Genomic DNA, 23538 nt, shown 5'->3' with positions numbered 1-23538 from the left:
AACTGCTTGCTTATTGTCTGCCTCTCCCACCAGACTGTAAACTTCCTGAGGGCAGGAACCACATCTACCTTCCTCATCACTGTTTCCCCCGTACCCAGCACAGTGCCTGGCACACAGCAGACACTAAGTAAATGTGCTGAATAATGACCATTCAGGGAATGAGTTAGGCTTCCTGAGGAAATTCTAATCCTCACCAATCTCCTGAACCGGGCACACGCCTCGCAAGTTCCACTGAGGCTGCTCTTCCAAGGTTTGGAGCTGGCCACCTGACGACTCCTGGGCTGCTCCTAGAGTTGCTTTCTCCTTCACAAGCTCTTCCTGTTCATGATCATGGGCTGGGACCTGGTAAAAATCAAGGACAGTTAGGAAGCAAATATCAGAGAAGACATTGCAAGGCCTTCTCAGGACCAGTGGATAGGAAAAGAAGGCTCAAGAAACTGGCAAAGAAAAAAAGGCAGAGAGATTAAGAGCCTATTACAGATCAAGTTAGGCATAAAGAAATCCATCTCTTCCTCCTCTTCCTCTTACTGCACTGAAACCCCATGCTTGATCATATGAGCACAAACCCCTGTTCTCCCATCTTCCCACCTGCTCTCCTGGTTCATCCAGCTCTCTCTCCAAATCCTCCAGCACAGTTACCGCCTCCTCTCCACTCACTGGGCGGTGCTCTCTCACCCAGGCCTGGAGCTCCTCGGGCAGGATGGTCAGGAACTGCTCCAGCACCAACAGCTCCAGGATCTGCTCCTTGGTGTGCATCTCTGGTCTCAGCCACTGATGGCAGAGTTCCCGGAGTCTTCGAAGAGCCTCTCGGGGCCCAGGTGTCTCCTGGTAGCAGAATTGCCTGAAGCGTCTACGAAAGATCTCTCTGGTGTGAGGGTTATCTCTTGACAGGCCAGATTCTTGCCCATAGGCATGGTCTCCGTCTTCCTCTTTTACTTTCACTGCTATAAGTCCCTCCTGCATCTCTGGAGTCTGAAGGGCCAAGGCTGTGGTCATTTGAGGTTTAACTATTCAGAAAAAGAATCTATTCTTGATAATTCCCCCTTGATATTTTCTTCTGGAAATCCCAAAATCTAAAAAATAATTTGCAGGAAAAAAAATATTAAAATGTAGAAAATCTTTTCTGCTGGTAGGCACTGGGAGTATTTATACTAAAATCAGTAACTTCGTCTAATGAAGAACATAAATGCATGATTAATAAGGACTATGCAAATACTGATGAAGGTAATATAGGAAGGCAAACAAAACCAAAACAGCACCACCCCCCGAGTTTTATTGAAGGAAGGGACCATTTTGATTATCCTGAATGAATCAGCTCAAATAAATCAGCTTGGATGTACTGGGTTTCCATTTGAATGGCAAGATACTGGACTCATAGTCAGTTTTTAGTTGAATGGGGGTAAACAAACACTTTGGGCCCAAGTGGTCACAGAAGACACTAAGAATCAAGGAGAAAAAGGAAAGAAAAAGGAGGAGGAAGGGAAAGTAAAGAAGATAAAAAGACACAATGAGGAGCAAAACAAATGTGCTTGGGGAAGAGAAGCAGAGTCCTTCAAATCAGGTGAGGTGTGGAGGAAAGAGATGTATGCTTGGAGTGGGGAAGATCTGGGACTGAGACTGATCTTCCAGGTACTCCCTGCACAGTCTTGGGCTTCATCTTTTGAGCCTTAGTCTACTCAATCTGTAAAATAGGGATCTTAAAGCCAACCTTGTCTACCTTTCTAGGTTGATATAGAAATACAATAAGATCACATATAAAGAGCACAAAGAAGCTGGCAGTTTGGTAAACTCGGAAGTATTATAAATTACCACTATTGTTATTTTTCTTATAAATTTTATTGACAGACTAAATGAATATCCTAGTGATCTAAACACTAAGGTGAAAGAATCAGAAAGTAGTCAACTGGAGTGGTCTTGGTCCACAGATATTAAAATGAAGGAAATATTAGTTCTAATATTTTTAAATCACAGAACTTTAGCTCTTTCTTGCTCTTCAATTTCTTGGAAATTGTTTCTCTTTGAAGTTCCTTGAGGATGGAGAGTGGGCAATCGTATGTAAAATAAAATAAGCGCTAATAAAGAGACAAACATCTATGACCACTTAAATCTTAATCAGGATAGTAATTAATGAAGGCAATTTTCTGAAAGAAAAATAATTATGTGACCTAATGATTTCCAAGCACCATTTTTTTTCTAGTACATACTTTATTTTTTTTAAACATCTTTATTGGAGTATAATTGCTTTACAATGTTGTTAGTATCTGCTGTATAACAAAGTGAATCAGCTATATGCATATGTATATCCCCATATCCCCTCCCTCTTGCGTCTCCCTCCCACCCTCCCTATCCCACCCCTCTAGGTGGTCATAAAGCACCGAGCTGATCTCCCTGTGCTATGTAGCTGCTTCCCACTAGCCATCTATTTTACTTTTGGTAGTGTATATATGTCAATGCTACTCTCTCACTTCGTCCCAGCTTACCCTTCCCCCTCCCCGTGTCCTCAAGTCCATTCTCTACATCTGCATCTTTATTCCTGTCCTGACCCTAGATTCATCAGAACCATTTTTTTTTAGATTCCATATATATGTGTTAGCATATGATTTTCTCTTTCTGACTTACTTCACTCTGTATGACAGACTCTAGGTCCATCCACCTTACTACAAATAATTCAATTTTGTTTCTTTTTATGGCTGAGTAATATTCCATTGTATATATGTGCCACATCTTCTTTATCCATTCATCTGTTGATGGACACTTAGGTTGCTTCCACGTCCTGGCTACTGTAAATAGCACTGCCATGAACATTGAGGTACATGACTCTTTTTGAATTATGGTTTTCTCTGGGTATATGCCCAGTAGTGGGATTGCTGGGTCGTATGGTAGTTCTATTTTTAGTTTTTTAAGGAACCTCCATACTGTTCTCCATAGTGGCTGTATCAATTTACATTCCCACCAACAGTGCAAGAGGGTTCCCTTTTCTCCACACCCTCTCCAGCATTTCTTGTTTGTAGATTTTTTGATGACGGCCATTCTGACTGGCGTGAGGTGATACCTCATTGTAGTTTTGATTTGCATTTCTCTAATGATTAGTGATGTTGAGCATCCTTTCATGTGTCTATTGGCAATCTGTATATCTTCTTTGGAGAAATGTCTGTTTAGGTCTTCTGCCCATTTTTGGATTGCGTTGTTTTTTTTGATATTGAGCTGCATGAGTTGCCAAGCACCATTTTTGGGCAGAGGCTTTCAAACTTATTTGACCAGGACCCTCAGTAAGAAACATTGTATATTGTGACCAGAACACACATACATGTGCATACGAATACATGTTTGTGCATGTGTGAGATACACATATACAAATAATTTTTTTACAAAATACTATGTACCCTTACATTATGTGATATATACTCTTATTTTTTAAATCCTATTTCATAAAATGAAAAAACAAAAAACCCTGGTCATAGCCCACTACATAGATTTCACGACCCACAAAGGGATCATGACCTATAGTTTTAAAATGTTTTTGTTTTAATTTTAAGTAAAATTATTGTAATTCACTGTAAAAATAACCCTACACTATTCTTAAGTATTGGCATGCATCGCAAAATTTAAAAAACCAAGGGTAGATTATTTAAATTATAAGTGAACACTGATCATACTACAACTAGAAGAAAAGTTAAATTCATATTGACATTATTGGTTATAATTATCAAAGACAAAAAAAAACACATTGGTATGGGACAGCATCCTTCTGGATAACCTGTGAACATTATCCCCTCACAAATTTCTAACATCTTTGGCTAGCTTGACTTCTATAGACCACCTTAGGAAGAATGGAGAGGGTTTTTACTCAAAAGATAGGATCCCTGAGTTCATGTTTTCCCCCAACTCACCACCACTCTGACCACCACATTATCTTTTTCTGTCAGAACTTTTCATATTCCACTCATTCATTGAGCAAATATTTACTCAGAGCCTACCACATTCCAGGTACTGTTCTAGGCTACAAACAAAAAAAATTTCTCATCTCAAGGAATTTACATTTTTATAGCAATATAATAATAGCTGACATTTATAGTGCTTTTAATGTACCAGGCACTGTTTTAGATGCTTTACATATATTAACTCAATTAATCCTCAAAGCAACTATGAGTAAGGTACTATTATTACCCCCATATTGCAGATGAGAAAACTGAGGCACAAAGAGTTTAAGTCATTCATGCAATGCTTCACAGGTAGTAAGTGGTGAGGCTGCAATTTAAACCCAGCAAAGCTAACTCTAGAATTTATAGTCTCAGTCACTACACCACTCTCTCTCCTCTATGTGGGGGTAAGAAGGGGACAGGATGAGGAAAGGGGGCCATAGGAGACAGAAAATAATTATATGTCAAGTAGTGATAAATGCTATATAGAAAAATAAAGGTAAAGGAGATAGGCAGTAAGGGAGAAGAAAGGTCTCTATTTTATGTGGGGTAGTCAAGGAAAGCCTTGTTGACAAACCATTATTTGAGCAGAGACCTGAAGGAAGTGAGAAGCAAGTCACATGACTATCTGGAGAAAAACTGTTCCATGCAAAGGGAACACTTGAGTTCTTGGAGGTAGAAGCATGCCTGCATTTTTCAAGGGACAGTAGGTTGACCAATGTGGCTAGAATAGAGAAAGCAAACAAGACAGGAACAGATGAAGTCAAGTTAGGAGCAGACCATGAAAAACCATCGTAGGGCTCTGCCTCATACTCTAAGAGATGAGGAGGAGGTTTTGAGCAGAGGGGTGATAAAATTTTATTCAATTTTAATATAAAAACATAACTGGCTGCTGTGACAAGAGACCACTGGGAAAAGCAGATGCAGGAAGAGAAGCTACGGTAATAATCTAGGGGAGAGATGATGGTAGCATGAACCATGGTCTGCTGAGCTTGTTCTAGGGTGAGAAATTTGGGGGGTACAAATATCAAATAGGTAAATTAAGAATATGTGCTCTCACATTACTCGGTTAACCCAGCATGGGTTCAAATAATTAAACAACCGCTTGTTTTCTCAACCTTCCAGGCCCCTGAAAAATGTCTTCTTCCTATCTGCTGCCTATCCACCTTGGTTTCAAGTCAAAGTTTTTCTATTCACAGACAATGCAGCTGAAGCTTTGAGCTCTGCCAATAGAAAATCATTTCTGGTATATGGTGTTTCAAATCTTTACTCAGTTTCACTAAGATCAATTTCCCTCCATTCTCTGTATATCCTAGGTTCCCTTTTGCTCTCCCTCCCCTGAATTTGCTTTTATCTGGTGGCCTGAATACCCAGGTCTTCGCACCAGCATATCTTAGTTCTTTGAAGCCACTGTCTCTGAAAGGCTTCCCAAGTTTTTTTTTATAACCCTGCCCTCCTGGTCACAAGCATACAGCTACTAATCTCCCATCCAGGATCACCACCCCACTGTATATGCCAGGTACATAATTGGCATAATAATCTCCCCTACCTTAAAAAATACACCTGCATTTTAAAGCTGGTTTCTCCTAGAGCCTTGGCAAGCTCAACACCCTTAAATCTACATCATTCCTGTGGAGCAATGCTCTTTACCAAGGATATGAATGTAGTGAAGACAAAGCAGCACACAATGCAAAGGTGCCTTTATCATAATACATCCCCCTACCCTCACTTCTGATGTCACCATCTATGGCTCCTCACTACTTATCCCAAACTCTCAAGCCTGGCTCAAGACCAATTACACTTCTAGCTTCCACTGTCTGGCCCCACTCTTGTTTTCCTATATTCCACATGCAGAAACTGCCAGCTCCACTTAGGCGTTTCTTCTTTAACCAGGCTTTTCTCGTCCCTGTTCCATGTCACTGGTCTTGCCTTCTGCATTATTCAAACTCTATCCGATCTTTGCAGTTTGATTAAAATCTCACATCCTCCCTGACGTCTTCCTCATCCACCCCAGTCTACTCTTATTAAAACAAACAAAAAACCCCCAAAAGTACAGAATTTAGAATTCCTTCACCAAGTTCTACTCCTGAGAAACAGACACTGTTAAAAATTGGAATGTATCCTTTCTATGTGTCTGCAATCACACACACACACACACACACACACACACGACATAGCTCATATTTTTCCTATTAACTAAGCTAAGTAGAAGATAGTATGAGGCAGCAGAGAACATAGATAGGCAGATCTGGTTGTGAATTCTGACTTACTAACAATGTGATCTTGGGCAAGTTACTTGATTGATTTTTCTGAGCCTCGATCTCATGTATGCAATGAGCACAACTACCCTGCAAAGCCGTTGAGAGAATTAAGTGAGATAACGCTTATAAAGTGGTTTTGCACAAAGAGCACAGCACATATTAAACATGCCAATTAACCACCTTTTAATGAGATAATGTACAATTTAATGTACAATTTTTGGTACAAGGATGGCTTGATCAACAGCTGCTACCTACCTTTAGGGCCAAGACTGTCATCTTTTCTACTGCTCAAAGCACCAACACCAGTGAGTGGGTGGGGAAACACATGTACACACACAAATGAAATGGCTGTTTCATTAGATTTGCAGACACACTCTGACAGACTTACATGTCTTCCGGTATACACCTCTCTCTAATCTTAAATCCTAACTAGAAGTTCAGGATTACTAAGGTAGAAAAGGGGTAGGACCAGATTCAAATAAGGGAACTCACTTACTGGGTTGTGTCTGTAAAGCTAATACAGAGAAAAAGAGCAGAGTCAGCATAGCAAAGGTTTTTAAGAAAATGGACTCTGAAGCCAGACTCCCTGGATTTGAATCCTGACTACACCCCTTACCAGCTGTATCAACTGGGGTGAGTTACTTAATCTCATTTTCTTCCTGGACCTTAAATAAAGGGGGGAGGAGGGAGAAGTTACATACCACCAGTGCCTACCTCATAGAGTTATGAAAAGCAAATAAGTTAATATTTGGAAAGTGCTTTGAAGGGTGCTGGCTGACACGTAAGTGCTATTTAAATATTCGTGTTTTTTTTTTTTTTTAAATCAACAGGTGGCAAGAGCCTTTACACTCTTGAGTGAATCAGACTAAGAGAGGCTGCGGCATGTTATAAAACTATCCTTGCTCGTTGTTTAAAATAAGCCCCCAGTCGAGAATGGTAGACGTGGGAAAACAGAAACCATCCTGGATATCCGAATCTACCCTTACCCTTAGATGCGGGGAAGGACAGTTCCGAGGGGCACGGGGGCTAGGACGGAGTGGTTGAAGGGCTCAGGAACAGACGAAGGGGATGGGGGTGGGGGCAAGGACGCGGACTCAGTTAACAGGGCCCTTCTAGTTTCGGGGGCAGCCTCCTCTGCCTCTCAACTGTCCGGCCAAACTCTGGCCAAGAAGACCCGCTGCCTCCTCCCCACGCCCAGTCCAGAGTCGCAGCGCACAGCCCGGACCTTCCGAAGGCCCTGCGGCAGCCGGACTCCGAAGCTCACCGGGTAGCCGTGGCACCACCTCTGAATCCTTGACAACCGCAGCCCGGATGATGATAGACTACAAAGGCCGGAAGTGCGTCACACCGCGGCTCTCCGGAGGAACAGCGGTTCTGGCCGCGTTCCTTCTAGTAAGCCCGGAGGTTTTCACACCTCTGTGGTCGCCACGCTGAATCCCCTTCCAGGCGTAGTGAGGCGCTAAGTGGCATAGTCTCTTCCAAGGGGGTTAATATACAGTAATAACAGCTAATATAGCGTTTTACGCATACTAACTCATTTACACATGCTAACTCACTCTACATTAACAGTCCTGTAAGTTCGGTATAATTATCCCCATTTAGCAGATGAGGAACCTAAGGCACATTCCTTCTACATTTATCAGTTGCAAAGAAAGTTTCCTGCAAAGAAAGTTTTTGTGCACTTTACTTTCTCGCACGAGATATTCCAGGCTCATTTTACACTTTTTCTGCCTTAGACCTGGAATCCACCATTGCTCCATGAAGCTATGGTTCCTTTTAATGGAGAATAATATACAGAAACCAGGATCTAGATTTTGAAAAATAGATAAGCTCATTGCTACTGGGATAGGTCATTGCTTCCAGGCCCTATCAGTGGACCTTAGAGCTGGAATAAAATATACATATGATAGGGATTTTATATTTCCAATTCAAATATAACTTCACAGATTTTTTTTTTCATTTTCACCGTTGCACATTTGATTTTCCTTTCTTCCACAGTGAACACCCTGGTTCACAGCAGCATCAATATATTCACTCAATTTGCTCTTACAATCTTTTCTTTTTTTAATTTTCAAAATTAAAATATCAACATCACTAGCAACAACACACTTACTATGTACAGTGCAAAATTTCTTTGCTTGCTTTATTTGTTCTTGAATTGTATCCCATTAAGGGAGTATAGTTCAGAGTACATATACGTACCTTATTTGAATTCTTTTCTCTGTGTAGTTATGTTATAAACTTGATATACAGTTAGTCATTTGTTTCTGTTTTAATTTCAAAATTTGCTTTCCTTTCATCTTTTTCATTTCCTTTCTGAACATGCAAAACAGTTCAAAATCAAAATTATATAAAAAGATATATTCAGAGTTTTGCTTCTATCCCTAATTCCTTTATCTTATATATACTCTTGTTCCATTTTCATTAGTTTTTAATTTATCCTTTCCTTCCTACTTCCTTCTCTCATCCCTTCCCTTCCTTCCTTTCTTTTACAAAAATAAGTGTTTACCCTTTTACCACTATAAGTTATATTATACATACTCTTTTGCATCTTGCTTTATAACTTAATAGAATAACCTGGAAATTATTCTAAATCTGTTCATAGAAATATTCCTCTTTTTCTCTTTACAGTGGTATAGTACTCCATTGCGTAGATGTACCATTATTTTTTCAACCAGTCTCTTAGGGATGGGTATTTGGATTGTTTCCAATATTTTGCTTTAACAAATAATGCTGCAATGAACAATGAAGAGAGGAGAGGAGAGAAGTGTCTTTGTAAGGGTTGTATCATTTTGCACTTTCAACAGCAATGCAAGATAGTGCCTGTTTTCACACTGCCTCCCCAACTGTATGTTTTCAGGCTTTTGAATGTTGCCAATATGATAGGTCATTAGGTATTTGTTAAGAAACCGCAAACTGAAAGCTGAAATCCCTGTTTAAAATGAATTCACAGTGCCAAATATTGGCAAGGATTATGGAGCAATGGAAATTTTCATACACTGTTGATGAGAGTGTAAATTGGCAACAACATTTTTGGGAAATTCTTTGGTATATCTGCTGAAGTTGAACATATGCATATTCTATGACCCAAGAGTTTCACTTCTAGTTATATTGCTGCCAGAAATGCATATATATTTACATCTAAAGACACACTTTAGCAGCATTTTTTATAGCTCTAAACTGGAAACAACCCAAAAGTCTATTAAGAATAAGATTGGTACAAAAATTGAACTTTATCCATACAATAAAATACTGTGCAATAATGAAAATGAATGAACTACAGCTACAAGCCACAGTGATAAATTTCACAAACGTAATAATGAGTGAAAGAAGCCAGACACAAAAAGATACATACTTCATGATCCCATTTATATAAAGTTCAAAACAGGCAAAACTAATATGTGTTAGAAGTCACAATAGGGAGTAGGAAAGGAATAGTTTGGGAGGGAATGCAACTGGGGTCTTCTGGGGAACTGGTAATGATCTATTTTTTGATGTTGGTGGTGATTATGTGGGTGGTTTCACTCTGTGAATTTCATTTAGCTGTACACCTGTAATTTATGTACTTTCTACATATGTATACAATATTTCAATAAAGTTTTTTTTTAATTCAAACCATTTTTTACAGCTGAAGAAACTAAAGTTCAGAGAAATGAAGTGTATTGCTGAGGTCAGCAGAACCAGGACTCAAATCCATGTTTCCTGATCAGCTATCTCCCTTGGCTCTGAGGGATCAGTGCCTAGGAATCCTTACATACAGATCCTAAAGGGGGCCTTTTTTTGGTTGCAAGTTTAACACAGTGTCCATTAGACAAAAATGAAGTTATCAGTAATGCTTAAATATATATGTATGACAATCTTCTTACTCAACTATTCTACCTTATGTGAAGTGCATTCCAAATAGAGATAGAGGTGGCCTTAATAAATATAAAGCCTAAAGTGACTTAAAATTATTATACAAGCCATAAGGTGATAACTATGATTATACAGAAACATGGAAAGTTTTTCTTAAATAAGAGTAATTGCTAAAAATAGAGCAGAAAAATTCTAAATACAGAAAATAAAATTATGTAAAGTTATACACCTAATTATATCTATCAATGTCTCTAAATACACAATTTAAGAAATGAAAATAATTCTTAAATTAAGAGGTAGGATTCTAGAGGAATATTTTTCTTTAAAAAAGTTCTTTGATACCATTTAGGAATGGATTTAAACTCTTACTGAAGAAAGCTTAGTGAGTTTAGTGAACTCACTGAAGAAAGCTTAGTGAAACTCCAACTCAGGAGTTTTATCAATTCTCATTCCCCACTTTCCTCTTTTCCTTCTCCTTGTTCTATTCCTCCCCTCTTAATATCCACTAGACCACTATATCTCCTGGTTCTCATTTTGTTCCTTGCACACATTATCAGTCATTCATGCATTCATTCATCTGTTCATTGATCTTTTAGCACAAATTTATTGAGTTGGTACCTGCATGTCAAGATGGCAGAGTAGAAGGACATGTGCTCACTCCCTCTTGTGAGAGCACCAGAATCACAATTAACTGCTGAACAATCATCGACAGGAAGACACTGGAACTCACCAAATAAGATACTCGACATCCAAAGACAAAGGAAAAGCCACAATGAGATGGTAGGAAGGGTGCAATCACAATAAAATCAAATCCCATAACCGCTGGGTGGGTGACTCAAAAACTGGAGAACAATTATACCACAGAAGTCCACCCACTGAAGTGAAGGTTCTGAGCCCCATGTCAGGCTTCCCAACCTGGGAGTCCGGCAATGGGAGGAGGAATTCCCAGAGAATCAGGCTTTGAAGGCTAGCACGATTTGATTGCAGGACTTCTACAGGACTTGGGGAAACAGAGACTCCACTCTTGGAAGGCACACACAAAGTAGTATGCACATCAGGACCTAGGGGGAAGGAGCAGTGACCCCATAGGAGACTGAACCAGACCTACCTGCTAGTGTTGGAGGGTCTCCTGCAGAGGCAGGGGATGCCTGTGGCTCACTATGGGGACAAGGACACTGGCAGCAGACGTTCTGGGAAGTACTCCTTGGCATGAGCCTTCCAGGAATCCGCCATTAGCCCCACCAAAGAGTCTGTAGCCTCCAGTGCTGGGTTGCCTCAGGCCAAAAAACCAACAGGGAGGGAACTCAGCCCCACCCATCAGCAGACAAGTGGATTAAAGTTTTACTGAGCTCTGTCCACCAGAGCAACACCCAGCTCTAACCACCACCAGTCCCTCCCATCACGAAGCTTGCACAAGCCTCTTAGATAGCCTCATCCACCAGAGGACAGACAGCAGAAGCAAGAAGAACTGCAGTCCTGCAGCCTGTGGAATGAAAACCACATTCACAGAAAGATAGACAAAATGAAAAGGCAGAGGACTATGTACCAGATGAAGGAACAAGATAAAACCCCAGAAAAACAATTAAATGAAGTGGATAGGCAACCTTCCAGAAAAAGAATTCACAATAATGATGTAAAGATGATCCAGGACCTCAGAAAAAGAATGGAGGCAAAGATTGAGAAGATGCAAGAAATGTTTAACAAAGACCTAGAAGAATTAAAGAACAAACACCTAGAAGAACTAAAGAACAAACAAAACAGAGATGAACAATACAGTAACTGAAATGAAAAATACACTAGAAAGGGGACTTCCCTGGTGGTGCAGTGGTTAAGAACCTGCCTGCTAATGCAGTGGACACGGGTTCGAGTCCTGGCCTTGGAAGATCCCACATGCCATGGAGCAACTAAGCCCATGTGCCACAACTACAGAGCCTGCACTCTAGAGCCTGTGAGCCACAACTACTGAGCCCACGTGCCACAACTACTGAAGTCCACGTGCCTAGAGCCCGTGCTCTGCAACAAGAGAAGCCACCACAATGAGAAGCCTGTGCACCTCAACAGAGAGTAGTCCCTGCTCGCCACAACTAGAGAAAGGCCACGCGCAGCACTGAAGACCCAATGCAGCCAAAAATTAATAAATAAATAAATTTATAAAAAAAGAAACACTAGAAGGAATCAATAGTAGAATAACTGAGGCAGAAGAACGGATAAGTCACCTGGAAGACAGAATGGTGGAATTCACTGCCGTGGAACACAATAAAGAAAAAAGAATGAAAAGAAATGAAGACAGCCTAAGAGACCTCTGGGACAACATTAAATGTAACAACATTCGCATTATAGGGGTCCCAGAAGGAGGAGAGAGAGAGAAAGGACCCGAGAAAATATTTGAAGAGATTATAGTCAAAAACTTCCCTAACATGGGAAAGGAAATAGCCACCCAAGTCCAGGAAGTGCAGAGAGTCCCAGGCAGGATAAACCCAAGGAGAAACACGCTGAGACACATAGTAATCAAATTGACAAAAATTAAAGACAAAGAAAAATTATTGAAACCAACAAGGGAAAAATGACAAATAACATACAAGGGAACTCCCCTAAGGTTAACAGCTGATTTCTCAGCAGAAACTCTACAAGCCAGAAGGGAGTGGAACAATATATTTAAAGTGATGAAAGGGAAGAACCTACAACAAAGATTACTCCACCCAGCAAGGATCTCATTCAGATTCGACGGAGAAATCAAAACCTTTACAGACAAGCAAAAGCTAGGAGAATTCAGCACCACAAAACCAGCTCTACAACAAATGCTAAAGGAACTTCTCTAAGTGGGAAACACAAGAGAAGAAAAGGACCTACAAAAACACACCCAAAACAATTCAGAAAATGGTAATAGGAACATACATATCAAAAATTACCTTAAATGTGAATGGATTAAATGCTCCAACCAAAAGACACAGGCTTGCTGAATGGATACAAAAACAAGACCCCTATATATGCTGTCTACAAGAGACCCACTTCAGCCCTAGGGACACATTCAGACTGAAAGTGAGGGGATGGAAAAAGATATTCCATGCAAATGGAAATCAAAAGAAAGCTGGAGTAGCAACATTCGTATCAGATAAAACAGACTTTAAAATAAAGAATGTTACAAGAGACAAGGAAGGACACTACATAATGATCAACGGATAATTCCAAGAAGAAGATATAACAATTATAAATATGTATGCACCCAACATAGGAGCACCTCAATACATAAGGCAAATGCTAACAGCTATAAAAGAGGAAATCGACAGTAACACAATAAGAGTGGGGGACTTTAACACCTCACTTACACCAGTGGACAGATCATCCAGATGGAAAATTAATAAGGAAACACAAGCTTTAAATGACACAATAGACCAGATAGATTTAACTGATATTTATAGGACATTCCACCTAAAAACAGCAGATTACACTTTCTTCTCAAGTGCACACAAAACATTTTCCAGTGTAGATCACATCTTGTGTCACAAATCAAGCCTCAGTAAATTTAAGAAAATTGAAATCATATCAAGCATCTTTTCCGACCACAATGCTATGAGATTAGAAATCAATTACAGGGAAAAAAATGTAAAAAACACAAACACATGGAGGCTAAATAATATGTTACTAAATAACCAAGAGATCACTGAAGAAATCAAAAAGGAAATCAAAAAATACCTAGAGACAAATGACAACAAAAATACGATGATGCAAAACCTATGGGATGCAGCAAAAGCAGTTCTAAGAATGAAGTTTATAGCAAAACAATCCTACCTCAAGAAACAAGAAAAATCTCAAACAATCTAACCTTACACCTAAAGGAACTAGAGAAAGAAGAACAAGCAAAACCCAAAGTTTGTAGAAGGAAAGAAATCATAAAGATCAGAGCAGAAATAAATGAAATAGAAACAAAGAAAACAATAGCAAAGATCAATAAAACTAAAAGCTGGTTCTTTGAGAAGATAAAGAAAATTGGTAAACCTTTAGCCAGACTCATCAAGAAAAAGAGGGAGAGGACTCAAATCAATAAAATTAGAAATGAAAAAGGAGAAGTTACAATGGACACTGCAGAAATACAAAGCATCATAAGAGACTACTACAAGCAACTCTATGCCAATAAAATGGACAACCTGGAAGAAATGGCCAAATTCTTAGAAAGATACAAACTTCCAAGACTGAACCAGGAAGAAATAGAAAATATAAACAGACCAATCACAAGCACTGAAATTGAAACTGTGATTAAAAATCTGCCAACAAACAAAAGTCCAGGACCAGATGGCTTCACAGGCGAATTCTATCAAACATTTAGAGAAGAGCTAACACCCATCCTTCTCAAACTCTTCCAAAAATTGCAGAGGAAGAAACACTCCCAAACTCATTCTATGAGGCCACCATCACCCTGATACCAAAACCAGACAGAGATACTACAAAAAAAGAAAATTACAGGGACTTCCCTGGTGGTGCAGTGGTTGAGAGTCCACCTGCCGATGCAGGGGACACGGGTTTGGGCCCTGGTCTAGGAGGATCCCACATGCCGCGGAGCAACTGAGCCTGTGAGCCACAACTACTGAGCCTGCGCATCTGTAGCCTGTGCTCCGCAACAGGAGAGGCCGCGATAGTGAGAGGCCCGTGCACCGCAATGAGGAGTGGCCCCTGCTCGCCGCAACTACAGAAAGCCCTCGCACACAAACGAGGACCCAACACAGCCAAAAGTAAATAAATAAATTTATTTAAAAAAAAAAAGAAAAGAAAATTACAGACCAATATCATTGATGAATATAGATGCAAAAATCCTCAAAAAACACTAGCAAACAGAATCCAACAGCACATTAAAAGGATCATACACCATGATCAAGTGGGATTTATCCCAGGGATGCAAGGATTCTTCAGTATATGCAAATCAATCAATGTGATACACCATATTAACAAACTGAAGAATAAAAACTATATGATCATCTCAATAGATGCAGAAAAAGCTTTTGACAATATTCAACACCCATCTATGATAAATACCCTCCAGAAAGTGGGCATAGAGGGAACCTACCTCAACATAATAAAGGCCATATATGACAAACCCATAGCAAACATCATTCTCAATGGTGAAAAACTGAAAGCATTTCCTCTAAGATCAGGAACAAGACAAGGATGTCCACTCTCGCCACTATGATTCAGCATAGTTTTGGAAGCCCTAGCCACGGCAATCAGAGAAGAAAAAGAAATAAAAGGAATACAAATTGGAAAAGAAGAAGTAAAACTGTCACTGTTTGCAGATGACATGATACTATACATAGAGAATCCTAAAGACGCCACCAGAAAACTACTAGAGCTAATCAATGAATTTGGTAAAGTTGCAGGATACAAAATTAATGCACAGAAATCTCTTGCATTCCTATACACTAACAAGGAAAGACCAGAAAGAGAAATTAAGGAAACAATCCCATTCACCATTTCAACAAAAAGAATAAAATACCTAGGAATAAACCTACCTAAAGAGATAAAAGACCTGTACTCAGAAAACTATAAGACACTGATGAAAGAAATCAAAGATGACACAAACAGATGGAGAGATATACCACGTTCTCAGATTGGAAGAATCAATATTGTGAAAATGACTATACTACCCAAAGCAATCTAGAGATTCAATGCAATCCCTATCAAATTACCAATGGCATTTTTTTTACAGAACTAGAACAAAAAATCTTAAAATTTGTATGGAGACACAAAAGACCCTGAATAGCCAAAGCAGTCTTGAGGGGAAAAAAATGGAGCTGGAGGAATCAGACTCCCTGACTTCAGACTATACTACAAAGCTACAGTAATCAAGACAATAGGGTACTGGCACAAAAACAGAAATATAGATCAATGGAACAGGATAGAAAGCCCAGAGATAAATCCACGCACCTATGGTCAACTAATCTATGACAAAGGAGGCAAGGATATACAATGGAGAAAAGACAGTCTCTTCAATAATTGGTGCTGGGAAAACTGGACAGCTACATGTAAAAGAATGAAATTAGAATACTCCCTAACACCATCCACAAAAATAAACTCAAAATGGATTAAAGACCTAAATGTAAGACTGGACACTATAAAATTCTTAGAGGAAAACATAGGAAGAACACTCTTTGACATAAATCACAGCAAGACCTTTTTTAACCCACCTCCTAGAGTAATGGAAATAAAAACAAAAATAAACAAATGAGACCTAATGAAACTTAAAAGCTTTTGCACAGCAAAGGAAACTATAAACAAGACGAAAATACAACCCTCAGAATGGGAGTAAATATTTGCAAATGAAACAATGGACCAAGGATTAATCTCCAAAATATATAAACAGCTCATGCATCTCAATATTAAAAAAAAAAAAACCCAATCAAAAAATGGGCAGAAGACCTAAATAGACATTTCACCAAAGAAGACATACAGATGGCCAAGAGGCACATGGAAAGCTGCTCAACATCACTAATTATTAGAGAAATGCAAATCAAAACTACAATGAGATATCACCTCACACCAGTTAGAACGGGCATCATCAGAAAATCTACAAACCACAAATGCTGGAGACGGTATGGAGAAAAGGGGACCCTCTTGAACTGTTGGTGGGAATGTAAATTGATACAGCCATTATGGAGAACAGTATGGAGTTTCCTTAAAAAACTAAAAATAGAATTACCTTATGACCCAGCAATCCCACTACTGGGCATATACCCAGAGAAAACCATAATTCAAAAGACACATGCACCCCAACGTTCATTGCAGCACTATTTACAATAGCCAGGTCATGGAAGCAACCTAAATACCCATTGACAGAGGAATGGATAAAGAAGATGTGGTACATATATACAATGGAATATTATTCAGCCATAAAAAGGAACAATATTGGGTCATTTGTAGAGACGTGGATGGACCTAGAGACTGTCATACAGAGTGAAGTAAGTCAGAAAGAGAAAAACAAATATCCTATAACAATGCATATGTGTGGAATCTAGAAAAATGGTACAGATGAACCGGTTTAGAGACATGGATGTAGAGAGCAAATGTATGGACACAAGGGGGAAAAGCGGGGGTGGGGGGGTGGGGGGATGAATTGGGAGATTGGGATTGACATATATACACTAATATGTATAAAATAGATAACAAGAACCTGCTGTATAAAAATAAAATAAAATTCAAAAAAAAGGATACTTCAAAAATAAAATAAAATAAAAAGATAAAGTTAAAAAAAAGAAAAAGAAAAACCCTTCACAAATAATCCATGACCAGACCTGCTGTAAGTAAAAATAGATGGTCACTCACAGCACACACACACACGAGTTAGTACCTGCACTTTAGAACTCAAAATGCCATGACTTTATTTGGGACTGTGGCAGGCTGTTGATTGCCTACTAAATAAGTAGCTCCTTTTTATTAGATAACAGAAATCTAATCTTTTATTTGTGTCCTTTGGCACCTGGAATAAAGATTACATTTCTCAGCTACCCTTGCAGCTGAGTTGTGGTCATGTGACTAAATTCTGGCTAATTCAGTATAAGAAGAAATATATTGTCCTGAGAAGGCTCCGAGAAAGATGCTGACTGATCTGGGAGTCCCTTTTTGGCCCTTCCTGCTGACTGGAATGTAGAATTGATGGCTGGTGCTTCAGCAGCCATGCAGAGGATGGTGAAAAGTGGAAGGGACCTGGATCCCTGATGATTCCATGGAGTAAAAGCAACAACCCTAAACTATCTACCTTTAGACTTCTTTTACTCGAGAAGCATACAGCTTGTGTATTTTTCAGATCTTTATTACCAGTAGCTGATCATAAATTCTGATGTAGGTGTCTGTACTTTGACTCCCTATCTAGGGTTTTCTTTTCCTTTTTTTTCCCTTAAATGTGATGCCATCATCTCTGATTGAACCCACTATCTCTGCTTCCTTCTCTGAAACAATGATACTTCGGAAACGCAAGTTTGGAGGGAAGGCAGAGAATTAGAAAGAAATGATGCCTATGGTATTATAAGTGGTCTGAAAGAAAGGGAAGAGAGATTCCCAAGAGGGTCAATACTATTTAACCCAAGCCCTTTTTTTTTTAGATTTTTTTTTCTTTTAATTAGTTAATTAATTTATTTATTTTTTTGGCTGTGTTGGGTCTTCGTTTCTGTGCGAGGGCTTTCTCTAGTTGCGGTGCGCGGGCCTCTCAGTGCCGCGGCCTCCTTGTTGCAGAGCATAAGCTCCAGACGTGCAGGCTCAGTAGTTGTGGCTCACGGGCCTAGTTGCTCTGCGGTATGTGGGATCCTCCCCGACCAGGGATCGAACCTGTGTCCCCTGCATCGGCAGGCAGACTCTCAACCACTGCGCCACCAGGGAAGCCCTCCCAAGCCCATTTTTAAGTGACACCTTAGGAGTACTGCATACAGCCTCTGGGAGGTTCAGTGCTCAGAAAGCTTGTTTATTCTAAGTGGAGTTACAGTAAGACATACATCAAATTTAACTGGAGAAACAACAAAGATAAGGAGGGCATTCAGGGCGTGAAGGGGGTTAGAATGGAAGACAAAGACATGGAAGCTGGAGTGTACTGGGGGGAGCTGGGGAAAGTGAGACCAATACAATAAGAGCAGAGAGCTCTTGTAGGATAGTGAAGAAAGTAACATTTCTTACTGGGACAAATTTGTAGAGGAGCCTCTTGAATGTCAGGTTGAGGAATTAAATACAGAAGCTTGAAGGCATTCACAAAAATCAATTGTAGAGGTTCAAGGGATCTTTGAGAGAATATATATTCTAATCCCATAATTCACAGATGAGGAATCTAAGGCCTAGAATGTGTGGGCGACTCGCCTAAGATCACACAGTGGCGTAGTGGATACTAGAACCTAGTATCTTTCCTCACCCCATGTCAACCCCCTTTTAAAGCAACATCTAACAAGTTACTAAGGTGTTGATCGCCACACGTAAAGCAAAGGAAGAAAAAGCAAGGAAGAAAAGCAATGCCTAAACCTTTAACTACTCACTTGAGAAATGTTATGGTACTTTCAACTCTGGGTTATGGGTGTGCATTTTTCTCTAAATTTCATTGTGGATAGGATGAAACAGGCCATTTTGAAGCTTTACATTTTAAATTAGTCAGCCTTGAGGCCTAGAAATAGAAAATCTGGATTAGCTCACTCTGAGAATCTAGTCTGTAGATACTTTGATGTCAGAGAAATTGAGACGGTGACAGATATGGAGAGTGCTCATGTAGCTTCTCTGAATTCTACGAGAAACAAATGCTGCTTAACATTCTTACTACAGTAATTAAAGCAATGTGATTTTTTTTTTTTTTTTTTTTTTTTTTTTTTGCCGTGCCACTTGCAGGATTTTAGTTCCCTGACCAGGAATCGAACCTGAGCCCTCAGCAATGAGAGCTCAGAGTCCTAACCACTGGATCACCAGGGAATTCCCAAAGTGATTTTGATTAGTTGTGCTTTTTTTTTTTATGTTGAAAAAGACCTGTTCTCTGTTTAAAGGCTCTTCCACACTTACTACACATAGGGTTTTTCTTTGTTGTGGATTCTCTGGTGTTCAGTAAGATGTAAGCTCAGTTGGAAGGCCTTCCCACACTTGTCACATTCTTAGGGTTTCTCCCCAGTGTGAATTCTGTGATGTCTAGTAAGGTCAGAACTTCCACTGAAGGCTTTTCCACATTCATCACATTCGTAGGGTTTTTCTCCTGTGTGAATTCACTGATGTTTAGTAAGGTTTGAACTTTCTCTGAAAGCCTTCCCACAGTCATTGCACTGGTAACATTTCGTTAAGGTATGGTACCTCTGATGCTAAGTCCTGTGCTGTTACTGAAGGTTTTGCCACATTCATTGCACTCATAAGGCCCCTCCTCAGTGTGATTTCTTTGATGTTTCATAAGGACTGAGCCTTAACTAAAACTTTTGCCACAATGATTACACTGATAAGGTTTTTTGCCAGAGTGAATTATGAGGTGATTTAAAAGGGTTGTATTTTGACTGAAGGCTCTTCCACATTCTTTACACTGAAAGGGTTTTTCCCGTGTGGATTCTCTGATGTCCAATAAGATTCATGATGTGCATGAAGCTTTTCCCACACTGATCACATTTGTGTTCTTTCCCTTCCTCTGCGTTTCCTTCATGCCCTCCAAACCTGTCTTTGCATTCTCAAAGGTCTCCAAAATGAGCCCCCAAGAAAATGTTCCTGCCTCTGAAGATTCTGTTGAGTATCATCTTCTGTGATTCCATTCCTTTGGACACTTCTTGCTTTGCAGTCAACTTCCCAGTCTAAGGTTTGGTCTCACTTTCAAAAATAGGAAATGGATCATTTAAATGTCACTTTCTTTTTAAGCTTTTTATTATGGAAGATTTTAAACATATGTAAAAGTAAACAACAGAAATGTCACCTTTTTGAACTGATGAAATATTAAACTCCTAAGGGATCATTTATCTCTTTTCTAGTCATGCTCCTCCAACAATTAATAAATAGTTCTTATGTTCAATTAAGGAAAATGCTAGAAAGGAAAGTTGAAATAGACATATCCTAGGCATAAATAACCTATGTAATAATTACTAAGGTAGGATTGAGAATAATCTTTAACACCAAAAAGGGGCACTAATTTGTTAAAGTCTAAGTGTGTAAACAGTACTTTAAATTGCATTCAAATACAAGTACAGTTGTCCATTGGTATCTGCAGGGGATTGGTTCCAGGACCCATGCCTCCATACCAAGATCTGAAGATGCTTAAATCCCTTATATAAAATGGCATAGTATTTGCATATAACCTATGTACATCCTCCCATATACTTTAAATCATCTCCAGATTACTTATAATACCTAATACAATGTAAATGCTATGGAAATAGTTGCCAGTGTGTTGCAAATTCAATCTTTACTTTTTGGAATGTTCTGGAATTTTTCTTCTGAATATTTTCGATCCACGGTTGGTTGAATAGGAGGATGTGCGACCCGCAGATACAAAGGGCCCACTGTATAGCAGAAAGGCAAAAGTGTATTTCCTCTATTGCTTGGAGAGAAAACCCTTTGTCTTAATTTTCCCCCACATGGAACATTGCTTGAAGATTCAGTGTAAACCAATAATTCCTTCAAACAAACTAACATCAGTATTGCTTTATGAACACAATAAAATTACACATTCTTAGTGAAATTTGACCTGAAGGAAATAAATTAAATGTCCCATCGAGCTCATTAAAATGGAGATTCCACTTGAACTCAAAGGAAATACTGGAAAAGGACTGATTTCTTGACTCTTCTGGTCACTTTATTGCTTTTTCTGGAGATAGATTCTAAAGGGGATCAGGATGTAAAAAGGGAGACGCTTAGTAAACGGAAAGCACATTTGGCATGTAGAGAATGTGGAAAGGAAAAGGTGTAACAAACCTAGACTGGAGTGACACGTAGGGGAAGCTACTGACATGAAAAGACAAGAGAATTTAATGTGGAAGAGGACAGGAGAAAGGTAGTCAAAGTGAAAGGCTTAAAAGATGACTTTATCACTGATGGGTATAGAAAACTGACAGATACAGGGTAGGATAGGACATTTAGAAGGTCATTGTAAAGGACACTGTAAAACAGAGGTGGTATAAAAAGCAACAGAATGTGATAGTTTAATGCTTTAATGAAAACCAACATGGTATATGAAAACAGATAAAATAAAAATATTTTGCTTAAAAGACCAAGAATAAAGGTTGTACTTTGTAAAGAGAGAGGTAGATGAGCCAGGGAAGATTTCAGGTGAGAGTTAGGGTTAGAAACACTAATGATTAAGTTGTAAAGGATGGCTTTGGTCGGCCAAGTAGGAGCCTGCTACCCTAACCCACCTTCCCAGATAGATTCCTCCCTCTCCTCCTCACCTCTCTCGTAGGAAATGGGGTTTTCATCTTAATACTTTCTATATTTTGTGAATATAGAGTCATGCTTGAGCAGGGTCTCCACGTGCCAGAGCTGACAACTTGGTGACTGTTGTGCAGCTCCCAGAGATATCACCTCCTGCCAGAGCATTTCCTGTCCACCTGCTTGAGATGTGCCCTGGAGACAATTAGGGATCATTGGGCTTAGGAGGAAACTACTGTGAAAACCAGAGCTAAAACCTTAGGAAACAACTCCCATTGACAAAGGATTAGGAAAAAGGACTGAATGGACTTAGCAGGAGAGATGAGACAGAAAAAGGAACTGACAGAAGCAATGACTCCTGACAGGGACAAAAGCTCACTGTTACCCTCACTGCTTTCCTATTGACCAAACTATTAAATATGGTTAATTTAATGGTCTGATTGCCACAGCAGAACATGCTTCCTCTTCCCACCCGAAATTCTGGATCATCAAGTTCTCTCTCCAAATCTCCCAGCAAAGACACAGCCTCATCTCCATTCAATGGATGATGCTCCCGCACCCAAGCCTGGAGCTCCTCAGGCAGGATGGTTAGGAGCTGCTCCAACACCAGCAACTGCAGGATCTGCTCCTTATTATGATTCTCTGGGCTCAACCACTGACAGCAAAGTTCCTGGAGTTGGCTCAGAGCCTCCCTGGGTCCAGGTGTCTCCTGGTAGCAGAACCGTCTAAAGTGTTGGCAGAAGACTTCCTGGCTGGACTGGCTATTCTGCTGCAAGTCAATTTCTTGTACAAAAAAGTTCTCTTCCTCCACCTTTACTATCACAGGTCCCTCCTGGTTTTTTTTCATTCTGAATAATAAGATCTGTAGTCATTTTCTCTCAGGAGAGGGGTCCCTACAGATAGGTTCACACCCCAGGGAGACTCCCCTTTGCAAAATATAGAAAGTATTAAGATGAAAAACTGCCATCAGTTTAAAAACATCCACATGTATTATTAAACACTGCCTATACCACTTGAAGAAAAACACAACAGAAAAGGTTTTTGAAATCTGCCTAACAGTGATGTCGATGATTTGAGGATTTGACATTCTTGGTAATGGAAATTCATATGATTATTTTAGAAATGAAAAGGGTAATCTTTTTCCTATACTCACTCTACTCCAAACCTTTTCTATTTTAGACATGTTAAATGCAGTCTATCTGAGGCCCTTCACACTTGCGTGGAATGCTCTTACCCAGATATTAGCATAGGGCATTCCCTTGTTTCTTTAAAGTATGCTCAAAAATCATCTTCTTAAAGAGACATTTCTAGCTCATCGTATATAAAATAGTTTTCCGACCATTATCCACCCTCCTACTCTACTTTCTTTGTAACACTCACCACCAACTGACAACATATGTTTATTTGCCTTTTGTTTGTTACTCCACAATAATATAAATGCCGTAAGAACAGGGGTTTTATCTATCAGTTTGGTACACTGCACCATTCTAAGTGCCAAAATTATGTCTGGGACATATAAATCATCAATTAACTATCTGTTGAAAAAAATAATGACTAACAAAAGGTATTAACTCTAAGACTTTTTCAACAGCTTGCTCAGGAATTGTTTGCTTTAATACTGTGTGATACATAAACAAACAAGATTAGAGAAATAAGGC

At 39.5% G+C, this 23538-nt stretch overlaps 1 protein-coding gene across 3 annotated transcripts in view; it reads right to left on the bottom strand.

The window, feature by feature from the left end:
- The window catches only part of ZSCAN23 (zinc finger and SCAN domain containing 23), a 32971-nt gene extending 10752 nt beyond the window's left edge, over nt 1-22219 (bottom strand). For all 3 annotated transcript variants that reach the window (XM_082346975.1, XM_082346976.1, XM_082346974.1), the window contains exons 1-3: nt 7168-22219; nt 589-1073; nt 195-342 (exon numbers count right to left, since the gene is read on the bottom strand). In XM_082346975.1, the coding sequence (XP_082203101.1) occupies nt 195-342; nt 589-996 (556 nt within the window). In that variant the 5' untranslated portion in view covers nt 997-1073; nt 7168-22219. The remainder of the gene's footprint in view (nt 1-194; nt 343-588; nt 1074-7167) is intronic.
- Between the last annotated feature and the right edge of the window lie 1319 nt (nt 22220-23538).

Source organism: Balaenoptera borealis (assembly GCF_965194805.1).
Source record: "Balaenoptera borealis genome assembly, chromosome: 12".
Classification (NCBI taxonomy): Eukaryota; Metazoa; Chordata; class Mammalia; order Artiodactyla; family Balaenopteridae; genus Balaenoptera; species Balaenoptera borealis.
The sequence above is the reverse complement of the archived record's forward strand: the minus strand, read 5'-3'. Positions and strand labels throughout refer to the sequence as shown.